Here is a 19081-nt window from a genome sequence, read left to right as displayed (position 1 = left end):
AAACGGTCTCTTGGACTGCCCAAAAACAGCCAGATCCAGAGACTTGTATAATGTCTATGGGTAACCTATGGCACCCAAACAAAATGAATCATTTTGACTGGTTGAACCTAGACAGAATAAAGCTGATTATGCCATGCCAAAAAATCAAGCCATGACCATATATCTCCAGGGGGTTGGCAAGGCCCTTAGAAGCCTTGACTGTTAGATATGCTAGTACTGTATTTTTCACACAGACACTTCATATTGGAACAGAGGCACACTATTCCAACAGTATTTGTTTTTCACTTTCTCCTCTGCGCAGAGCTTTGGCCTTGTTCAAACACATAAAAAAAAAACCACATGCAGGAGTTTACAGTGTATTATTCTTACCAAGGCTGTTAAACACAAACCGGCGGTCTGAAAGTGAGCCACTGCAACATAAAACAAAAGGGGAGCCGTGATTAGTACAAACGAGACAAAGCATTCTTTCACAAGGCGGTTAATCTCATTATCTGGTAGAGTTACAAAGCATTGCTCCTATCGGTGTCTCCACTAGAGATGACAGATGCTTATTGAACATGACTCCTCTTTACTCCTGAAAGGCCTTTGCCCCACGTCTGTTTGCATAGTGTCCCCTCATTGTCAGGGATCATTGTCATGTTTGCCGAGTATTCCGGGGCTACAATTCAAGTGCCATCTCCTGCTCTAATGACAGCATCTTGTCAGATGGGAACATGCCAAGGTGACTGTAATATGGTGGGTGGTAGTCTTCGACTGCAAAATACATACCAGAATAATTCTACTGGAGTAATAAATCTAGGTATGAGGGTTTCTGAATGTTCCACCAGGATTCATTGGGAACTCAAATGTGTTTTTTAATCCACTGTGAGGTGGAGTCATGCTGAAATGGTCAGGTGATGTTGTTTGAACCATATGCATATTCCCTTTTTAGAGATAAATTGTATTAAATTACCATTTGTATGAAGAAAAATGTCTCCCATTACTTATCTACGGCTAAAACTGTAACTTACTAATGTATCTGTCAGTGTATGCAGCCATCCAAGAATTGCATGAACATTTGGCCCAAGCAGCGAATGTTACATCATTAAGATTTGGCCATCAGTGTCTACGGTCCATTATCCTACTCAAGTATTGCACATTATATCAATCGTTCTAAGAAAGCCTATTAATAAAGCTTTCTTCATAATTAAAGTGTATCCCTAGGAAAAACCTGTTTTTTTTTTAATAGAGTGGGGGGAGGGGGGGGGGAGGATTAGACCCTTTGCCATGTTTTTATTGCTGTTAGTTTTCCCAATGGGTAGATTAACCATGTCTATTTGTACTGGTGGCCATTATTACCTATCTCAGAGATATTTTGGAGTTGTCCCCAGAGCAAGGGGTGTTGGGAAATTTTGCAGTGGGGACACCTGTTCCAAGAACTACTAACAGGGGAATTCTTGTCACTTAGGGAGATTTCCTGTTTCATCTCTGTGACAGGAAGTGAAGGGAAATTTCCCCTATGAAAAAAAAAAAAAACTGGTTGATTTTACCTCTTCCCTACTCTATCCACATTTTATGCTTGATACAAAAGCAGTTTAGTGTGATAAAAATGAACATATGAATGTCTCACTAACCAAGGAAAAAGGTGGGTTTAGTTAATGAAACTGCAATCTATTAAAGCAGTCTATGTTAACAAAATAGCAATATATTCCGATCAGATTCTGATTATGCTGTATAGTGTGGATTAAAGAATAATCAGATAGACTCTGCCTTACTTTCATACACAAAGGGCAATGCTGTTAAATGACAGTTAAACATGTCAAACAATACATTAGCATAAACAATATTAAAGGCAATGTATTCTTTTGTATGTTTCTTTATACACATGTAATTCTTTTTTATGGAAAAATCTATATATACACACACGTAAAAAAAAAAAAAAAAATCAGCTTGGTGTAAATATCATCAATGTACCATACTTTGTTGCTTTCTATAATTTGTATTTATATATTTATATTTGTTTCCTGATTTGTGATGTTGCACAGTGGTTGTGGTTTACTGCTCCTTCTTACAATACAAATCTATACGTCGGCTTAGTGTTGCAAATTTAATGTTTTTTTCCCCGGGTCCACATCAGTGCGATGACAGACATTGCATGTGATTCGGAGCACACAGCTCTGAAAATCACATGCGATGTCTGTGTGATGCGAATTTAGCCATACAGATTGTATGGCTGAATTTGCATTGGATTCGGACACAACATGCACAGCACCCTTTTTTGGGTCCGCAGCAGAATCGGATCGCATGGTGGTTCACACCTATGTGATCCGATTCATGTCCGAACTGACAGTTCGCACTGTAATATGCAAATTGATCTGGGGGGTGTCATTATTTTTGTATTGACACCCCCACGGATTTGCATATGGCAGTGTGAACTGCCTGCGATTTGAATGCGATGCGGGAACCCACAGTGGATTTGCAGGGTTCCCTGATCGCATATATGTGAACCGGGACTAAGTGGAAATCTTTGTCTATAAATGTGACCTTACACTTCATGCAAGCTCTGCTTCACCAAAAAAAACAATCTTATGAGATGATGCTACAGCACAGAGCAGTGGCATCTTCTAGCAAGCTTCGGACTAGCTGGCATTTCCAGAAATGTCGCCTGCAGGTTACAGACATCATCCTTCCCATTGGAGGAAGTGGGTGTATTAATACTCTTCCCTTCTCATTTCCCACATGTGGTGTTTTTTTTGTAGTAATTTGAGATTTTGGGGGTAAATAAATGGACCTTCAACTTTAATAAAATAATAATGTGGAAGAACAAGCCTGTAAAAATATGAACACCCTTAAAAAAAAAAACACAACTATGGTAAAATTGTGCAATAATGAAATATGTAATCAGTAAAAATTTGTTTCCATCCCTTTAATAAAATCCCCGGCAGAATGAAGGTGCTGGAACAAGGACTTCCAGTCTGTAAAGCAGAACAGACAGGGTCACGGCCATCTGTACTAGATTTGGAAGGCCCCTTAGCGTTTAACCCCTAACAATACCCATTATGTGTCTGTGAAAGAGGACACTATTGTGTGCCCACATGGTAGAAAAGGACTGCAAATTACTTGCAAGCCAGCAGAATGATCAGACTGGAATGGCAAGGTCAGGTCCATACAGAAAGCAAGAAAGCCATTCATGATGTCACGTCATTACAACTCGTACTTCCAGCCTGGCTACACATTGACATGTCAGGGAGATCATTAGAGAACAAGTGACTAAACGTGAACGTTTAAGCCAGCAAAAAACACTGAACATTAAATGTAAGCTGAAGTGAAAACTGTGAATTATCTACATGGGGTTATCCCCCACAGGCATTTGTAAAGCTTAACTTGTACTGCTCATCTATGTTAAAAAGAACCTGTCACATTTTGTCAATACATCTTATGACATACATGGCACATAGTTATCATAGCGATGCATACTTTGATCTTTAATCTTAAGGGACACCTGCTTCAACATTTCTGCAAGAATCTTTAAATCGAAGTGAAACACGTCAAACATGACTACACAATCATTGCCCTCAATGTTCACACTAGTAACGTTTAGACATTAGATGTGACACTCGGAATCCCAAATAGGCTGAATGTAAGTAGAGTCGCATGTGGCTACCATTAGGGATAGCAAAAGTGTTAACTACAGCCGAAACGTACACTCAGCGGACACTTTATTAGGTACACCTTTCCTGGTTGGACCCCCTTTTGTCTTCAGAATTGCCTTAATTCTTTGTGGTATAGATTTAACAAGGTGTTGGAAACATTCCTCGGAGAGTTTGGTCCATACTGACATGATATCACACAGTTGCTGCAGATTTGTCGGCTGTACATCCATGATGCGATTAACCGTTTCCACCACATCCCAAAGGTGCTCTATTGAAAAACATCAAGTCCCACAAGGCAGGAGACCAGAAACCGTCAGCAACCTTGACTTCATATATTTCGTTTTAAGAGAACATAGGGACTGTCCACTTCACTCACAGGGTGCACAGTTTTCTTGTTTGTATGTGAGCTTATTTTATTGATAAAGTAAAAAAAAAAAACCACAACAAGCTATTGAATATTTAAGAATCCTCCATATTGAAAAAGACTGAACTAAAAACTCAAAGGCAGTTGTATTTTAATATTTGTACTCTTATTTTCTTAAAAATCAGGAGCTATCTGAAATTTGAGTACAACAATTATTACTTACGCTTTTGAAAAAATTCCATTTGCCAGAACCCCTCGGTATCGACTTGCACCTTTCTGATGTGTTACATGAATCCGCCCTCCAAGTTCATCTGCAATAACTCCTGCATGAATCGCAGCTTTGCACAGCAAAGAAGTCTATAAAGAAAATACAAAACATTTTAGACTGTTAAATAATTTATATTGATCGGTAAATATATACATTACATATTATAAAATAAAAAAACTAATTTGAGCATTACTGATCTAGTATCTCAAAACTAGGTAAAGTATCTACCAATTAAAAAGTTACGATCTAAAACAGAATGGCAGGAGGCATTTTTCTATTGTCATTATGACAAAAAAAAAAAAAAACAGTTAATAAAAAAAACATAGAAGGCAACCTTCTGAGATAAAGGCAGAGATATGTCCCTAATATTCTCAAAAGGAGGCTTTTGAAGAATAGACAAAACCAAATTCAAATCCCACGGAGGCAAGGGGGATCTTCTCGGAGGAGCCATATGACGCACCCCTTGAATAAAGGTGCAAACTAAGGTATTAACAGCCAATGGGCGTTAAAAGTATATTGCCAAGGCCGACACTATCTTTGTCTTTTGGCATGAGAACCTAAAATTCAAAGATAAATCCCAACTCTTGTTATTAAGATATGTTTTTTTTTTCCCAGTGCCAGGATCCCATCCCTAGGATATTTTTTTTATAATGTACAGACATATTCCAGATCGTATTTGTTTCCCTAAACCGGCTATAGCCAGTTTTAATCTCGACTGGTTCAGCAGGAACTGGCCAAAATTCTAACAACGTTTGGGCAGGCTGATTGTACCCAAGTCAATCCATTGATCAACTTGAGTACAACCAGCATGTCAGATTTTTGCATGTGATAATTGCTAGTGGCTATCACTCCTGCAGCCCCCTCACATTCTGGGAGAACACAACGGTTCCGCGGTAAGGATTCCCTTATTAACACTGACTGTGTTAATGGGGAAATCCTGCAAAAGAAAATATTATCTATGGTCAGCTTTACTTTAGATCAGCTTTTCTGACCTGTTTTACCATAAGAGAACCCTTTTCAGCTGTTAGGGAACCCCTGTTAAAAACAATTCATTGTGGTCAGTAGGAAAATTGTCTCTTACTTTGGTGGCCAGTGGGAAGAAAGCCCCTATTACAGTAGTGGTTAGAATGCCACCCTTACAGACAGCTAATAAGTGTCATGTGGCTGACTCCGCTAGATGGCGTTAGCCCTGAAACTATGCAGGCACCATAAAAATGGGAGGTCAATTAGCCACAGCTTAAGGAGCCCCTAGCAACCTTTGGGGGATCCCTACGGTTCCATAGAAGCCTAATTGAGAAGAGCTGCTGCAGATTATTATCCACATGCGTGCTAACCAATATTATAGAAGACATGCAGGTTTTCTAGGCCAGAACATTGAACATACTAACAGAGCATCATGCAGCACAGAGTTCTAAAGCAAAGGAAAAGCATCACAGATTAAAGTGTATCTAAACCCAAGTAGAATGGAATACAATTACAAGTCTTTCAAAGTGTGGGTTGCATTTTTCAGGGGTTATCCCCTTATTTTCAACTGGTGATCCTGCCAGTCATACATTTCCTGTCCTAGGGTGACAACACTCACTATATCAGCATGGTCATCCTAGAACAGGAAATATTAAAAAGACAACACCCCAACCTCTCCTATAATTACTATTTCAGGTACTTGTATAGCGCTGTCAATTTACGCAGCGCTTTACATATACATTGCACATTCACATCAGTCCCTGCCCTCAAGGAGCTTACAATCTAAGGTCCCTAACTCACATACATACACAGTAGGGCCAATTTTTTATACAGGATCCAATTATTCTCCACAACATAAGGGGTAGATGTTTTGTAGACCACAAAGAAAAGTGCATTAGAAGCAGGGTGTACCAAAATAGATCAGCTTACAAAATGTTTGGCAGAATCAATCGGTATATTTGGCACTTCTCAAACAGCTTTAAGGAGATGATTTCAGCTGTATAATAGACCAAAAAGGAGAAAAAGAGAAGCTTACATTGTTAGGGTTTACATACATGTTGATGGTTTATTCAAGCCATACAGACAAGAATTGCAGACCAGGCAAGTCTTCATATGTTTTTATTGAATATGCAGCAATATTTATCTCTGAAAACCCAGATTATCCGATTTGGAAATGATCTTCCTAATGTAAAGACGGGATGGCCTGTGTCAGGTGCATTCATCCAGCGACATTTCCTATGCGAGTAGAATGAAGTAGATTTACTTCTAGGCACCCTGCCTGTCAGCTGTCTACTGATGTGTAAACTAGAGCACACAATACTAGCTGCAGATGGACAGCTCTGTGAACTGGAATAACAATGAAGCCCCTCACAGCTGGATGACCTGGACTCAGTCATTTGGATCAATGAAGAAACAATGCAGGCAACGTACCCATATGAACTTATTCTCCAGGCAAAACGCAATCTTGATTTTAATAGTTTTAATAGGAGTTTCTACAAATTAGGATATGCCTGCCAGTCAATGTCAGCAGGCCAATTCTACTACTACTTTACAATGTCTAAGTGCATTTCTTGTCAATAATTTGTTCACAATGACAATGTATATGCCCACCAATATCTCAGACCCCTATCGGGATATAGGCACCCCAGATAAAATGTAAAATTAAATTGGCAGGGAATTTGTATAAATGGCAAAATTGTCCTTGCCATAAGACACTAGAGATCAGATAAAACGTTGGACAATAGGATTTTACCCAGCCGCCAATCAACGTGTTTTTTTTCTGCAACATGTTCAAAGACATGCATGTCCCATATACAAATCGCTCTGTGGCACTGAGTCTCTGCGGTTACTTTGAGAACAATGGATTGGTTGAGAAACTCAACCTTGCTAAGAGTTTATTTCCAGCAAGACATCCATTGCAAAAGTCAGTGGCTTCCCATAGTGAGCACAACTGCCATCTGAACCTGGTCATATATGGTATAAATGGGAAACCCTTGAAAAACCCGAACAGCACCCATTCACTCCCCATGAATCGGTCAGTAAAAAGCAGGCAAATAATCTGCAGCAGACAAGAAACAAGGCACCTCTCAGAATCAACAACCTTATATCTTGGAGACACAACAAGATATCCCTGCCAGAGTTTTGCTTACCGGACGCTCTATTACAACATCCATTCTCTCTAAAGGGAGTTAAACTAGCCACACCAAATTCTGATTGCACAGTCCCCTTCAGATTCATTCACAAGTATGCAGAGTAAAACTCTAGCTGACTGGGTATAAACCAATTACTGTTTAGGTAGGTCTTCTCAATTTTAAAAGATTACTTTGGTCATGGTGGGGAATCAGAGATTAAAGCTCAGGTACAAAGTTTTCACCAAAGTAGTTCCTAAAACATAAAAAACATGGAGCAACTACTCTTATTTTGAGTTGACTGCACATTAACACAGATCTGCTCCTTGTTCGCCCACATATTTTCCTGAAAATGCGTATAAAAGTAAAACAGCGTTCGTGACTCATGGTATGTTAACCTTGAGAGTAAAAGATATAGAAAACAAACAAGGAATGGTGTAGTGCAGTCAAATCTATCTACATAGGTTAAAAGGAAGGCAAACCTGTTAGAGATGGAATTTATGCCTGAGGTCAAAGTACTAATCATAGACAAGACATGACAGAAACTATGCAAAAGTCTAATGTTTAAAATAACACATAGAAATACAAAGCAAAATCCTTCTGTGGGAAATTAAGCTTTACTTCCCCAAACTAAAATAATATATGTTAAAAAAAAAAAAAAAAAAAAAAAAATGATGGCTTTACTTTTGGAAAGTGTAATGAGAGGTTATGAGGAGTTGGGCTGAAAGGAGCCAAAAAGTCCTCCTCTAAACTTCAATAGGTAACAAAGAATCAACTGCAACATTTTATCCTAGAGACAAGCACATTAAAACATTTAGCTTGAGTCTCAGCTCACACTAGATGCGGTGCTAATTCACAGTGAATTCGCTGCAGATTCCGCACCGCATCAAAATCGCAACCCATTTATGAGAACCGATTGCGGAGTGTAAGTTAAGTTAATGACACCCCAAAATCGGTTTGCAGTGCAATTTTGAAGAATCGGATCGCGTGGGTGTTCTGATTCTGGTGCGGACACAAAAAGGGTCCTGCATGAGTCTGGTGAGAATGCAGTGCAATTAGAGCCATACTAATCCATGGCTCAAATTGCACCCCAGAGACACTGCATGTAATTCGCACAGGAATGTGCTGCAAATCCTGTGCGAATTACAAGCGGTGTTCTGCACCACACAAGTGTGAACCCCGACTAAAAATGACAGTCCAGCAGTCTTTTGGCTATTCTAATGATGCAGAGATAATGTAACATATGACAAACATTACTGATTACTCCCTTAGGCCTCTTTCACACGGAGCGGACTGTATTGCGATCCGCTCCGGAACTTTTTTTTTTTTTTTTTTTTTTTACGGACACGACACGGATGACACTTGTGTCATCCGGTCCGTATGTCCGTATATCATCCCATCCGTTTGCGGATGATATACGGACATAATGTATGTCTATGGGATTGCGGACGTCAGCGGATGACACCGCTGACATCCGATTTTGTGTCTTTTCCGTTTTTTGAACGGAAGAAAAATAGGGTTCTGTTCCGTTCCAAAAAATGGAACAGAACTGAAAGGACGCAAATCGGATGTCAGCGGATGGTCATCCGCAATCCCATTGACATGCATTATGTCCGTATATCACCCGCAAACGGATGGGGTGATATATGGACATACGGATCGCCCGTGTGAAAGAGGCCTTACTCATTACCCATTCCTGTGTATCCCAAGTATTATTGCTTTCGATTCATTTTATTTTTTTTTTAACCAAGATCGTTATGCTAAATATACAGTGCCTTGAAAAAGCATTCATACCCCTTGAAATTGCCACATTTTGTTATGTTACAACTAGTTATGGGCCGAACACCCCCCTGTTCGGTTCGCACCAGAACATCTCGAACAGGGAAAAAGTTCTAGCGAACGCGTGAACAAAAGTCCTCTTTTTAAAGGCTTATATGCAAGTTATTGCCATAAAAAGTGTATGGGGACCCGGGATACTTTTTTAAAACGATCGTTTTTACAAGAGCAGTGATTTTATTAATGCTTAAAGTGAAACAATAAAAATGCCTTTAAATATCGTGCCTGGGGGGTCCCCGTAATGTGCCTGTAAAATGGGGCATTTGTGCGATGTATGTAGCCTGCTGCAGCAATACTTCGGGTCTGGTATGGATTTTAAAATGGAACTCCACCTCAAAGTTAAAAAAAAAAAAAAAAAAAAAAGCATGGGGTCCCCCCCAAAATCCATACCAGACCCTTATCTGAGCATGCAGCCTGGCAAGCCAGGAAAGGGGAAGATGGGGCGAGCGAGCACCTCCCTCTTCTGAACCATACAAGTCCGTTTGCCCTCAACATGGGGAGGGTGCTTTGGGGTGCCCCCAAAGCACCTCGTCAACATGTTGATGGGGACAAGGGAATCTAACTGACAACCCTGGGCTGTGGTTGAGGGGGCTTATCGGAATCTGGAAGCCCCCAGATCTCCGCCCCCCTATGTGAATGGGTATTGGGTACATCGACTAGAACCACAGCTCACAGACATCCAGAACAAATGGAAGTGTGGAATGCTGAAGAATCTAGCAGAAGATGCGGTGCTTGAACAGATAGGAGGTAGGTAGAAGACATGGGGCATTGGATAAGAGGGTATAAGAGCTCTTCTACGGTTGGAGATTGGCATTAGAATTTTTTCAGGGTCGCTTGAAGGGGGATTTCTCATTTCATTAAAAATGAAGGTACAACAGCATTAAAAGATCCTTCACAAGAAAGACTTAACAGTCACAGAATAGTTACAGAACATAGCTATACACAGCTGAACTGTAGCAACAGCAAACTGCAGCATAGTTACACAATAAACACCAGAATAATACACCAGTCTAAATAGAGGTTGACATTGTGGTCAAAAGTGTATGATTCAATCAATCATTCTTGACTGTTTACTCATCCTACCAGGACTATATATTCTTTTGTAACTCCTGTTTAATGTACAGTTGTGCTTATAAGTTTACACACCCTGGCAGAATTTATGATTTCTTGGCCATGTTTCCAAGAATATGAATGATAACACAAAAACGCTTCTTTCACTCATGGTTAGTGTTTGGCTGAAGCCATTTATTTTCAATCAACTGTTTACTCTTTTTATATCATAATGACAGCAGAAACTACCCAAATGACCCTGATCAAAAGTTTACATACCCTGGTGATTTTGGCCTGATAACATGCACACAAGTTGACACAAAGGGGTTTGAATGGCTATTAAAAGGTAACCATCCTCACCTGTGATCTGTTTGCTTGTAATTAGTGTGTGTGTATAAAAGGTCAATGAGTTTCTGGACTCCTGACAGACCCTTGCATCTTTCATCCAGTGCTGCACTGACGTTTCTGGAGTATGAGTCATCGGGAAAGCGAAATAATTGTCAAAGGATCTGCGGGAAAAGGTAGTTGAACTGTATAAAACAGGAAAGGGATATAAAAAGATATCCAAGGAATTGAGAATGCCAATCAGCAGTGTTCAAACTCTAATCAAGAAGTGGAAAATGAGGGGTTCTGTTGAAACCAAACCACGGCCAGGTAGACCAACTAAAATTTCAGCCACAACTGCCAGGAAAATTGTTTGGGATGCAAAGAAAAACCCACAATAACTTCAGATGAAATACAGGACTCTCTGAAAACGTGGTGTGGCTGTTTCAAGATGCATAATAAGGAAGCACTTGAAGAAAGATGGGCTGCATGGTCAAGTCACCAGAAGAAAGCCATTACTACGCAAATGCCACAAAGTAGCCCGCTTACAATACGCCACAAAGTCATTTGGAGCGATGGGCTTTTTGGCCACAACCATAAACGCTACATTTGTAGAGGAGTCAACAAGGCCTATGATGAAAGGTGCACCATTTCTACTGTGAAACACGGAGGTGGATCGCTGATGTTTTGGGGGATGTTCGAGCTACAAAAAGGCACAGGAGATTTGGTTAGAATTGATGGCAAGATGAATGCAGTAGGTTATCAAAAAATACTGGAGGAAAATGTGCATTCATCAGCCCGGAAGTTGCGCATGGGACGTACTTGGACATTCCAACATGACAATGATCCTAAACACAAGGCCAAGTCCACCTGTCATTGGCTACAGCAGAAAAAAGTGAAGGTTCTGGAGTGGCCATCATTGAGCCACTCTGGGGAGGTCTCAAACGTGCCGTTCATGCAAGACAGCCCAAGAATTTACAGGAACTGGAGGCTTTTTGCCAGGAAGAATGGGCAGCTTTACCATCTGAAAAGATAAAGAGCCTTATCCACATATACCACAAAAGACTTCAAGCTGTCACTGATGTTAAAGGGGGAAATACACAGTATTAAGAACTGGGGTGTGTAAACTTTTGATCAGGGTCATTTGGGTAGTTTCTGTTGTCATTATGATATAAAAAGAGTAAACACAGTTGATTGATAATAAATGGCTTCAGCCAAACACTAACCATGAGTGAAGGAAAAGTTTTTTGTGTTATCATTCATATTCCATCTACTCACTGTATAGCTGCGGCCCATGAATATGAATATTAAATAAAGGTTCCTGACCCCTGAAATATAGTGTATGGCTCTCACTGAATTACATTTGAAAGTATGTGGGGTTAATGGCTCTCTCAGCCAAAAAGGTTCCCGACCCCTGCTCTAACTGGAAGTCAGATCGCAGCAACAAAAATAAATATATATAAGGAATTTGGAGGCTGAAAGCAATAGAGGTGTTTTTTTGAGTTAGGACTACATAAATATATTTAAAAAAAACAAACAAAAAAAACAAAAAAACAGTTTGGTGTCACTTTAATACAATTCATTGTTGTCACAATCACATAGCCAACTGTTTGTACTGTATATGTTACGATATGAATACCTATAATACATATTCCTGATTTGTGCCTCCTTTACCATGTACTTGTATGAAAAAGTATCCTGTTCTGTTTGTAATCCCTGGTGTTTCTGCGAGTCCCTCTGCTTTCCCATTAAAACTGACCACACTAAGCATGAGAACACACCATGGTCCATTCGCTAGCTGTGTTGGGAACTCAGTGTACATTCCTCCAGTGATAGGACTTGTCCTTACACCGCCCCCCGCTGCACAGCCATTTACTAGGAAGCTCAGTGTACTGCTGCTTCTCCTCCCCCCCAGCTCATATGCAGCTGAGAACAGGGGGAACTGAGGGAATGTGATCACTTATAACAAAGGAGAAAACAAAGATGTATTTATAATTTTTTAATATCTTTACAAAAATGTTTGACTTTCATTTTCATGTTAAACTAAATTGGTTTTACAAGGTGATTGTTTACAATGACTAAGTTGCTGATAGATGGATCGAAATCTGGCCAATTCAGCAGGGCCTGGCTGAATTTCAATCCATCCATGGTTGCTCATGACCGACTTCATTAGAATGGGATTGTTGGAAAACTTTTTTTTGACAGCGGAGTAGTCTTTGCTGGCAGAATACAATAACACCAGGGGGGGTATTCCTCCATCCACCTGTCCACGTATTCCCCCATCCATGTGAGGATGGATGAGGGAATGCTTTTTTTTTTTTTCAGTCAGCCCTCTAGCAGATCGCAAAATAAAAGAAAAATAAATTTAAAAAAAAAAAAAAAAAAAAAGGCATCTATGGTCAGACTTAATTCATGAAACCACACTTCATGAAACGTTTCTTCAGCTGTACAAAACAAAGACTACATATTAAAATACAATTAGTCATAAAGACTTCTTTAATAAAGCCCTTTAAACATTGGTAACCCATATCTATCAAATCAGATTTAAAACAAAATCTCATTGGTTGGAAAGGGTTACTGAATTTTACGTGAGAGCCTACTCCTTCTAAAAGATTCTGTGCCTGTCTTCCTGTGATGATCTTTGTAACTACAACTTCAGAGGTTTCCATAAAATGACTGAAACTAGGCTATATCGGTCATCAGTTGCTGAGAAAGCAGGACGATCAATTCATGTAGGAAGAGGGGAGGGCACCTAACACCCTCGTGTTATTCTTATAAGTATCATATATAATTGTCAGGTGTGGCTTCTCTCTTTGTTTCCTGAGTCAGCTAAAGGCTCTTCAAAAGAGTACGGGACACACCAAACAATCTGTGTAGGAAATGCAGCCAAGATCTTAGAGGTCACTAATCTCAGCTGCCTTCATGTGGTTGGGGTTGGCTGCATCAACTTTAGGTGTGGACCTTACAGCATTCGGAGGAATGAGCGTCTAGAGGCCTGGGTTATACCCCGGTCATGATCTGTGCCTGACCTTGACAGAACTCTATCATTTAAAGAAATGTTTGTCCATCAAATCACTAGCTTGCCCCAAAGTAAAAAAATGTAGATAAACTAAATTGCAATGACTAGATCGCTTTAAATAGTCTGAACTATATACGTGGTTTAAGTTATAAAGTATTATAAAACTATAGTAACTACACGGGGAGAGTTATCGTTCCACAAGAACATTATTCTGCAATCTTTCACACACATACATTATACATATACACACACACACACACATATATATATATATATATATACACATATATATATATATATATATATATATATATATATATATATATATATATACACACACATATATATATATATATACACACACACACATATATATATATATATACACACACACGTACATATACACACACACACTTAGAACAAAGATCATCAGCTTTAGCTTTATTGTATTAAAAAAGTATCTGACCAGTTTCACTGTTCTCTGCTGACCGGATATAGTCGGACCAATATCAATTCTTCACAAGCGATGTGTTAAATAAACAATGGACACCCATGTCAGAAGGTTCCAATCATTCACAAAAATTAAATAGCTTGTATAGTGCCAGCTAAACAAGCAGTTTATCTCCAGTTATAATGAACTACCATAACCACCAGGAACAACTTTTTTTTTATTATTATTTTGGATAGAACAAGGGAGGGCTGCGATGCATACTAGCACATTATAACATTGCCTTGTAGAAGGATTTTTTTTTTTTTTTTTTTCATGCAATGTTTTTTTCTTTTTTCTACTTGAAGACCAAGCTATGCAGCAAAAGTGAAAGTGATTGGGACAAACTAGGACTTTAAAATGTAAAACCTTGTTAAAAGTAAAGGCAGTGTTCTGCTTTGTCCCAATGCCTGTCATTTGCAGGAAAGTGGGTCTGGGAGTGAATGTAAAGAAATAAGGCATTGATAGATGGATATCCTGAATCTCTCATTACAAGTAAGAACCACATATCAAAAGACAGCGTTTTTTAATTTCTGAAAGCGAGTGTTTTTAAATTGCTTCCAGTTTATAGATAGAAATGCACAGAATCGAATAGTTCCCTGTACAGTATAAGAAACGGTGGCTTTACCTATACAGGAATGGGCCAGGCGCTGAATTGCTGCATTTACCCACAAGCTTGTTTGTCAACCTGTAAAATGACATGCTCAGTCCAGGTATGAAAAGCTCCTATAGACAACCTGTCTAGGCAGAAATAAGAGCTGCCACTGGTAACTTGAATTTGAATGGCTGAAGCTCCAATGCCATCATCCTCACTTCACAACTTAGCTGACCTAAATAAGCATGCAATCACTGAAGTGTCAGGACCCCCCCCTTTAAGGCACATACATGTTCAGTAGTCACAGCTTCTAAACTTCATCCTGAGAGGTTCTTTTAAAGGTAACTGCTGAATTTAGAGGGTTGGTGTTGTGACTTCAGCATGTTCGAACAATGAATGGACTCACTATAGCAGGGGTCGAGAGAGCCATGAACACCACATATTTTCAAATGTAATTCAGTGAGAGCCATACACTATATTTCAGGGGTCGGGAACCTTTATTTAATATTCATATTCATGGGCCACAGCTATACAGTGAGTAGACGGAGCAGTGTGAAAGTGCCTGGAGTCCAGTCGGGAAGAGAGCAGAACAGGCAGGTATTCAATGAGGCCGGAGTGTTGAAGCACCTGCAGGCCTGCGAGTAATGGAGGTGAGTATACGCCCTGAGAAAATGGCAGCGGCCGCTGAAGGCCTCAGAAGTGGATGTGAGAGGCAGCTCCTGCGGGTCCCCGGGTGTCAGAGGGGAAGGAGATCGTGTCTGTCAGGGCACAGGGAGCGGATGGCAGGTCTACTTACCGGGCGGAGATTGCCAAGGCCCTCAGATGCACAGCACACGATTTGGCGGCGGTACCGCAAGTAGGCCGCGGGTACGTAGCGCGGCAATCCAGTCACCCAGAGACGAACTAAGGGTAGCGGTGGGTAGCCCACAAAGTGTACCGTCGATGTGTGCAGAAATCTTCTTGGCACCGGGCACAGCTACGCGGATGGCACTGCATTGAGTGGTAGATGCAGCGGAGCTCTGGGACTACATGTCCAGCGCGGATCACGTCCGGACACCCCCCTTTTATTAAAGATTTGTCTGCCAGCCAGATGCAGCCATCAAAAGATCCACGTCTGGCTCGTGAGCCATAGGTTCCTTACCCCTGCACTATAGGGTAATGCAGACTTTAGTAGACAATCATGTCTGGTAAATCAATGAAACTAGCCTCGAAAACATTTCTCTCCATTTTTGTAACCAATCTCTCTTAATAAAGCTTCAATTTATTAAAGGAATCCTGATTTCCTGTGATGACAATACTGCTTGATTGTTGCTTTTCTACTTAATCTGTATATCGGTTCAATGTCAGCAACATGGAATTTGCCAAAGAAACCAGATCAATGCAACAGCCATGTAACTAGTAATTTTCAAAAAGTGATGTAAGCAATAGCAGTGTTTATACTCTCTCAGTAGAGGTCTTCTTTTTAGATTGCCAGCCCCCTTTTCTGTATCTATACATTCAAAAATATTTGTAAAGGATACCCAAAAATAAAGCATCATACCTTTTTTTTTCGGAGACTTATGCATCCCTAAAGTGGGGTACACACTAGTGATCGACCGATATCAGTTTTTCGTTGCCGATACAGATATTTTGGACATTGCATATCGGCATTAGCCGATATTTTCAAACATATTTTTTTTTTTTTTTTTTTTTACTTGACAGGTACTCTTGTGGAGGGATCTGGGGCTCTAAAAGACCCCAAAACCCTCCTCTGCACTTAAAGAGGAAGTAAACCCTCATAAAAAAAATGAGAAAAAAAAACCTGCAAAGACAAAGGCATAATGCGCTAGTATGCATCGCATACTAGCTCATTATGAAATACTTACCTAAAAACGAAGCTCTTGCCGTGCCGCCCGCTCAGTGACAGGACGGCCGACATGTCCAGCCGTCCTGCTTCCTTGTTCGCATCCTCTGGCCGGAGGTGCGATTACATCACTCCAGCGCATGCGCGCGGCAGCCGCCGTTCACGGCATAGGGCTCTGAAGGAACGGCACGGGTGGCTTTTCCTTCAGAGCGCATGCGCCGATGACGTCATCGCCTGCATGCACTGTAAATATCTCCTAAACTGTGCCCGTTTAGAAGATATTTATAGCACCTATAGATAAGCCTTAATATAGGCTTACCTATAGGCAAAAAACTTTAAAGTGCGTTTACAACCACTTTAAAAGCATTCAAAACGCCAAGTTTGGCTGTTTTGAATGCTGTCATTTTCTTGAATCTGGTGCCGAGTACCCGGAAATGATGTCATGACATCACTTCATTGCTTAATGTACATATGTGAGTGGCATATTCAATACCATTTGTAAATGGAATTATATTATATTTGGAATATCGGCAATATCGGCCAGTTCCAGGGCCGATACAGATATATCGGCCCTCGATATATCGGCCTTGCCGATAATCGGTTGATCCCTAGTACACACTATAAGAAAATCGGGCGAATGATTGTCCGATTTTCCTCGTTGTTTCACAGCAAATCGGAACCGATAAAAGAATTCTCGTAGGACAAAAGCTTTTTTTGATGTTTATGGTTTCTGATCATGCGCTGTCTTTTCTGACTTTTCTTGTACAAAAATCGTATGAAAAATGGTACACATTAAATGAAAATCGTTAGTTTTTTTCCCGTACAAGACAAATTTTGGAGTTTGTCCCTTCAAAAATTTTTGTATGAAAATTCTGAATCGTCTGTAGAAAGATCTGTACACACTATATGAAAATCGTATGGAAATTCTTTGGACGAAAAGGTTCGCCCGATTTTCTTATAGTGTGTACGAGACTTAAGCCACTTATTCTTGAATGGGATTTGATAAGATGAATAAAAGGTCTCAGTACTTACATCCCTATATCCTTCCTCTACATCCCCGGATACATCCCCTGCAAGGTCTCTGCATCCAGCTGGACAGTACCTGCTGCAAGCACAAAGAAACACAATGTACAGTCACATTCATTTTTAAAATGTAAAAAAAAAAAAAAATTAAATACGACACAATGAAAACATTACAAGTTACTCAAACAGGTTGACAACAGTGGTCTCCAAACTGTGGCCCTTTGCTTGCCTTTATCAGGCCCTTGGGACACTATTTCGTCTACACCAACAATGGGGCATAATTTCTGTCACTGATACCAATAGGGCACTAGTCCTACAACTGACCCTACAACGGGGCACTATTTTTCCCCACTGACACCAACTGCAGGTCCCTACTTTTCCCACTGAGACCAATGATGAGACACTATTCCTTGTCCTGATGCCAACAATGCAGGACTATTCATCCCACTGACACAAATGATAGGGCACTATTCTTTGTCCCAATACCAACAATGAGGCACTATTCCTTCCAATGACACCAACAATGTGGCACTATTCCTCCCAAGGACACCACCAATGTGGCACTATTCCTCCCAATGACACCACCAATGTGGCACTATTCCTCCCAATGACACCACCAATGTGGCACTATTCCTCCCAATGACACCAACAATGTGGCACGATTCCTCCCAATGACACCAACAATGTGGCACTATTCCTCCCAATGACACCAACAATGTGGCACTATTCCTTCCAAGGACACCAACAATGTGGCACTATTCCTCCCAAGGACACCAACAATGTGGCACTATTCCTCCCAAGAACACCAACAATGTGGCACTATTCCTCCCAATGACACCAACAATGTGGCACTATTCCTCCCAAGGACACCAACAATGTGGCACTATTCCTCCCAAGGACACCAAAAAATGTGGCACTATTCCTCCCAAGGACACCAACAATGTGGCACTATTCCTCCCAAGGACACCAACAATGTGGCACTATTCCTTCCAAGGACACCAACAATGTGGCACTATTCCTCCCAAGGACACCAACAATGTGGCACTATTCCTCCCAAGGACACCAACAATGTGGCACTATTCCTCCCAATGACACCAACAATGTGGCACTATTCCTCCCAATGACACCAACAATGTGGCACTATTCCTCCCAATGACACCAACAATGTGGCACTGTTCCTCCCAATGACACCAACAACGTGGCACTGTTCCTCCCAATGACACCAACGTGGCACTATTCCTCCCAATGACACCAACAACGTGGCACTATTCCTCCCAATGACACCAACAACGTGGCACTATTCCTCCCAATGACACCAACAACGTGACACTATTCCTCCCAATGACACCAACAACGTGGCACTATTCCTCCCAATGACACCAACAATGTGGCACTATTCCTCCCAATGACACCAACAATGTGGCACTATTCCTGCCAATGACACCAATGATGGGGCACTATTCCTTGTCTTGATAACAACAGTGTGGCCCTATTCCCCCCAACTGCACCAATGATGGGGCACGATTTCTTCCCCCAATACCAACAATG

At 40.7% G+C, this 19081-nt stretch overlaps 1 protein-coding gene across 1 annotated transcript in view; it reads right to left on the bottom strand.

Annotated features, from left to right (window-relative positions):
* The window catches only part of DCBLD1 (discoidin, CUB and LCCL domain containing 1), a 122024-nt gene that overhangs the window by 24437 nt on the left and 78506 nt on the right, over positions 1-19081 (bottom strand). Inside the window, exons 5-7 of the mRNA XM_082249086.1 lie at positions 17543-17615; positions 4220-4353; positions 370-410 (exon numbers count right to left, since the gene is read on the bottom strand). Coding sequence (XP_082105212.1) covers positions 370-410; positions 4220-4353; positions 17543-17615 — 248 coding nt within the window. The remainder of the gene's footprint in view (positions 1-369; positions 411-4219; positions 4354-17542; positions 17616-19081) is intronic.

This window comes from Pelophylax lessonae (assembly GCF_965119305.1).
Source record: "Pelophylax lessonae genome assembly, chromosome: 3".
In the NCBI taxonomy this organism is placed as follows: Eukaryota; Metazoa; Chordata; class Amphibia; order Anura; family Ranidae; genus Pelophylax; species Pelophylax lessonae.
The sequence above is the reverse complement of the archived record's forward strand: the minus strand, read 5'-3'. Positions and strand labels throughout refer to the sequence as shown.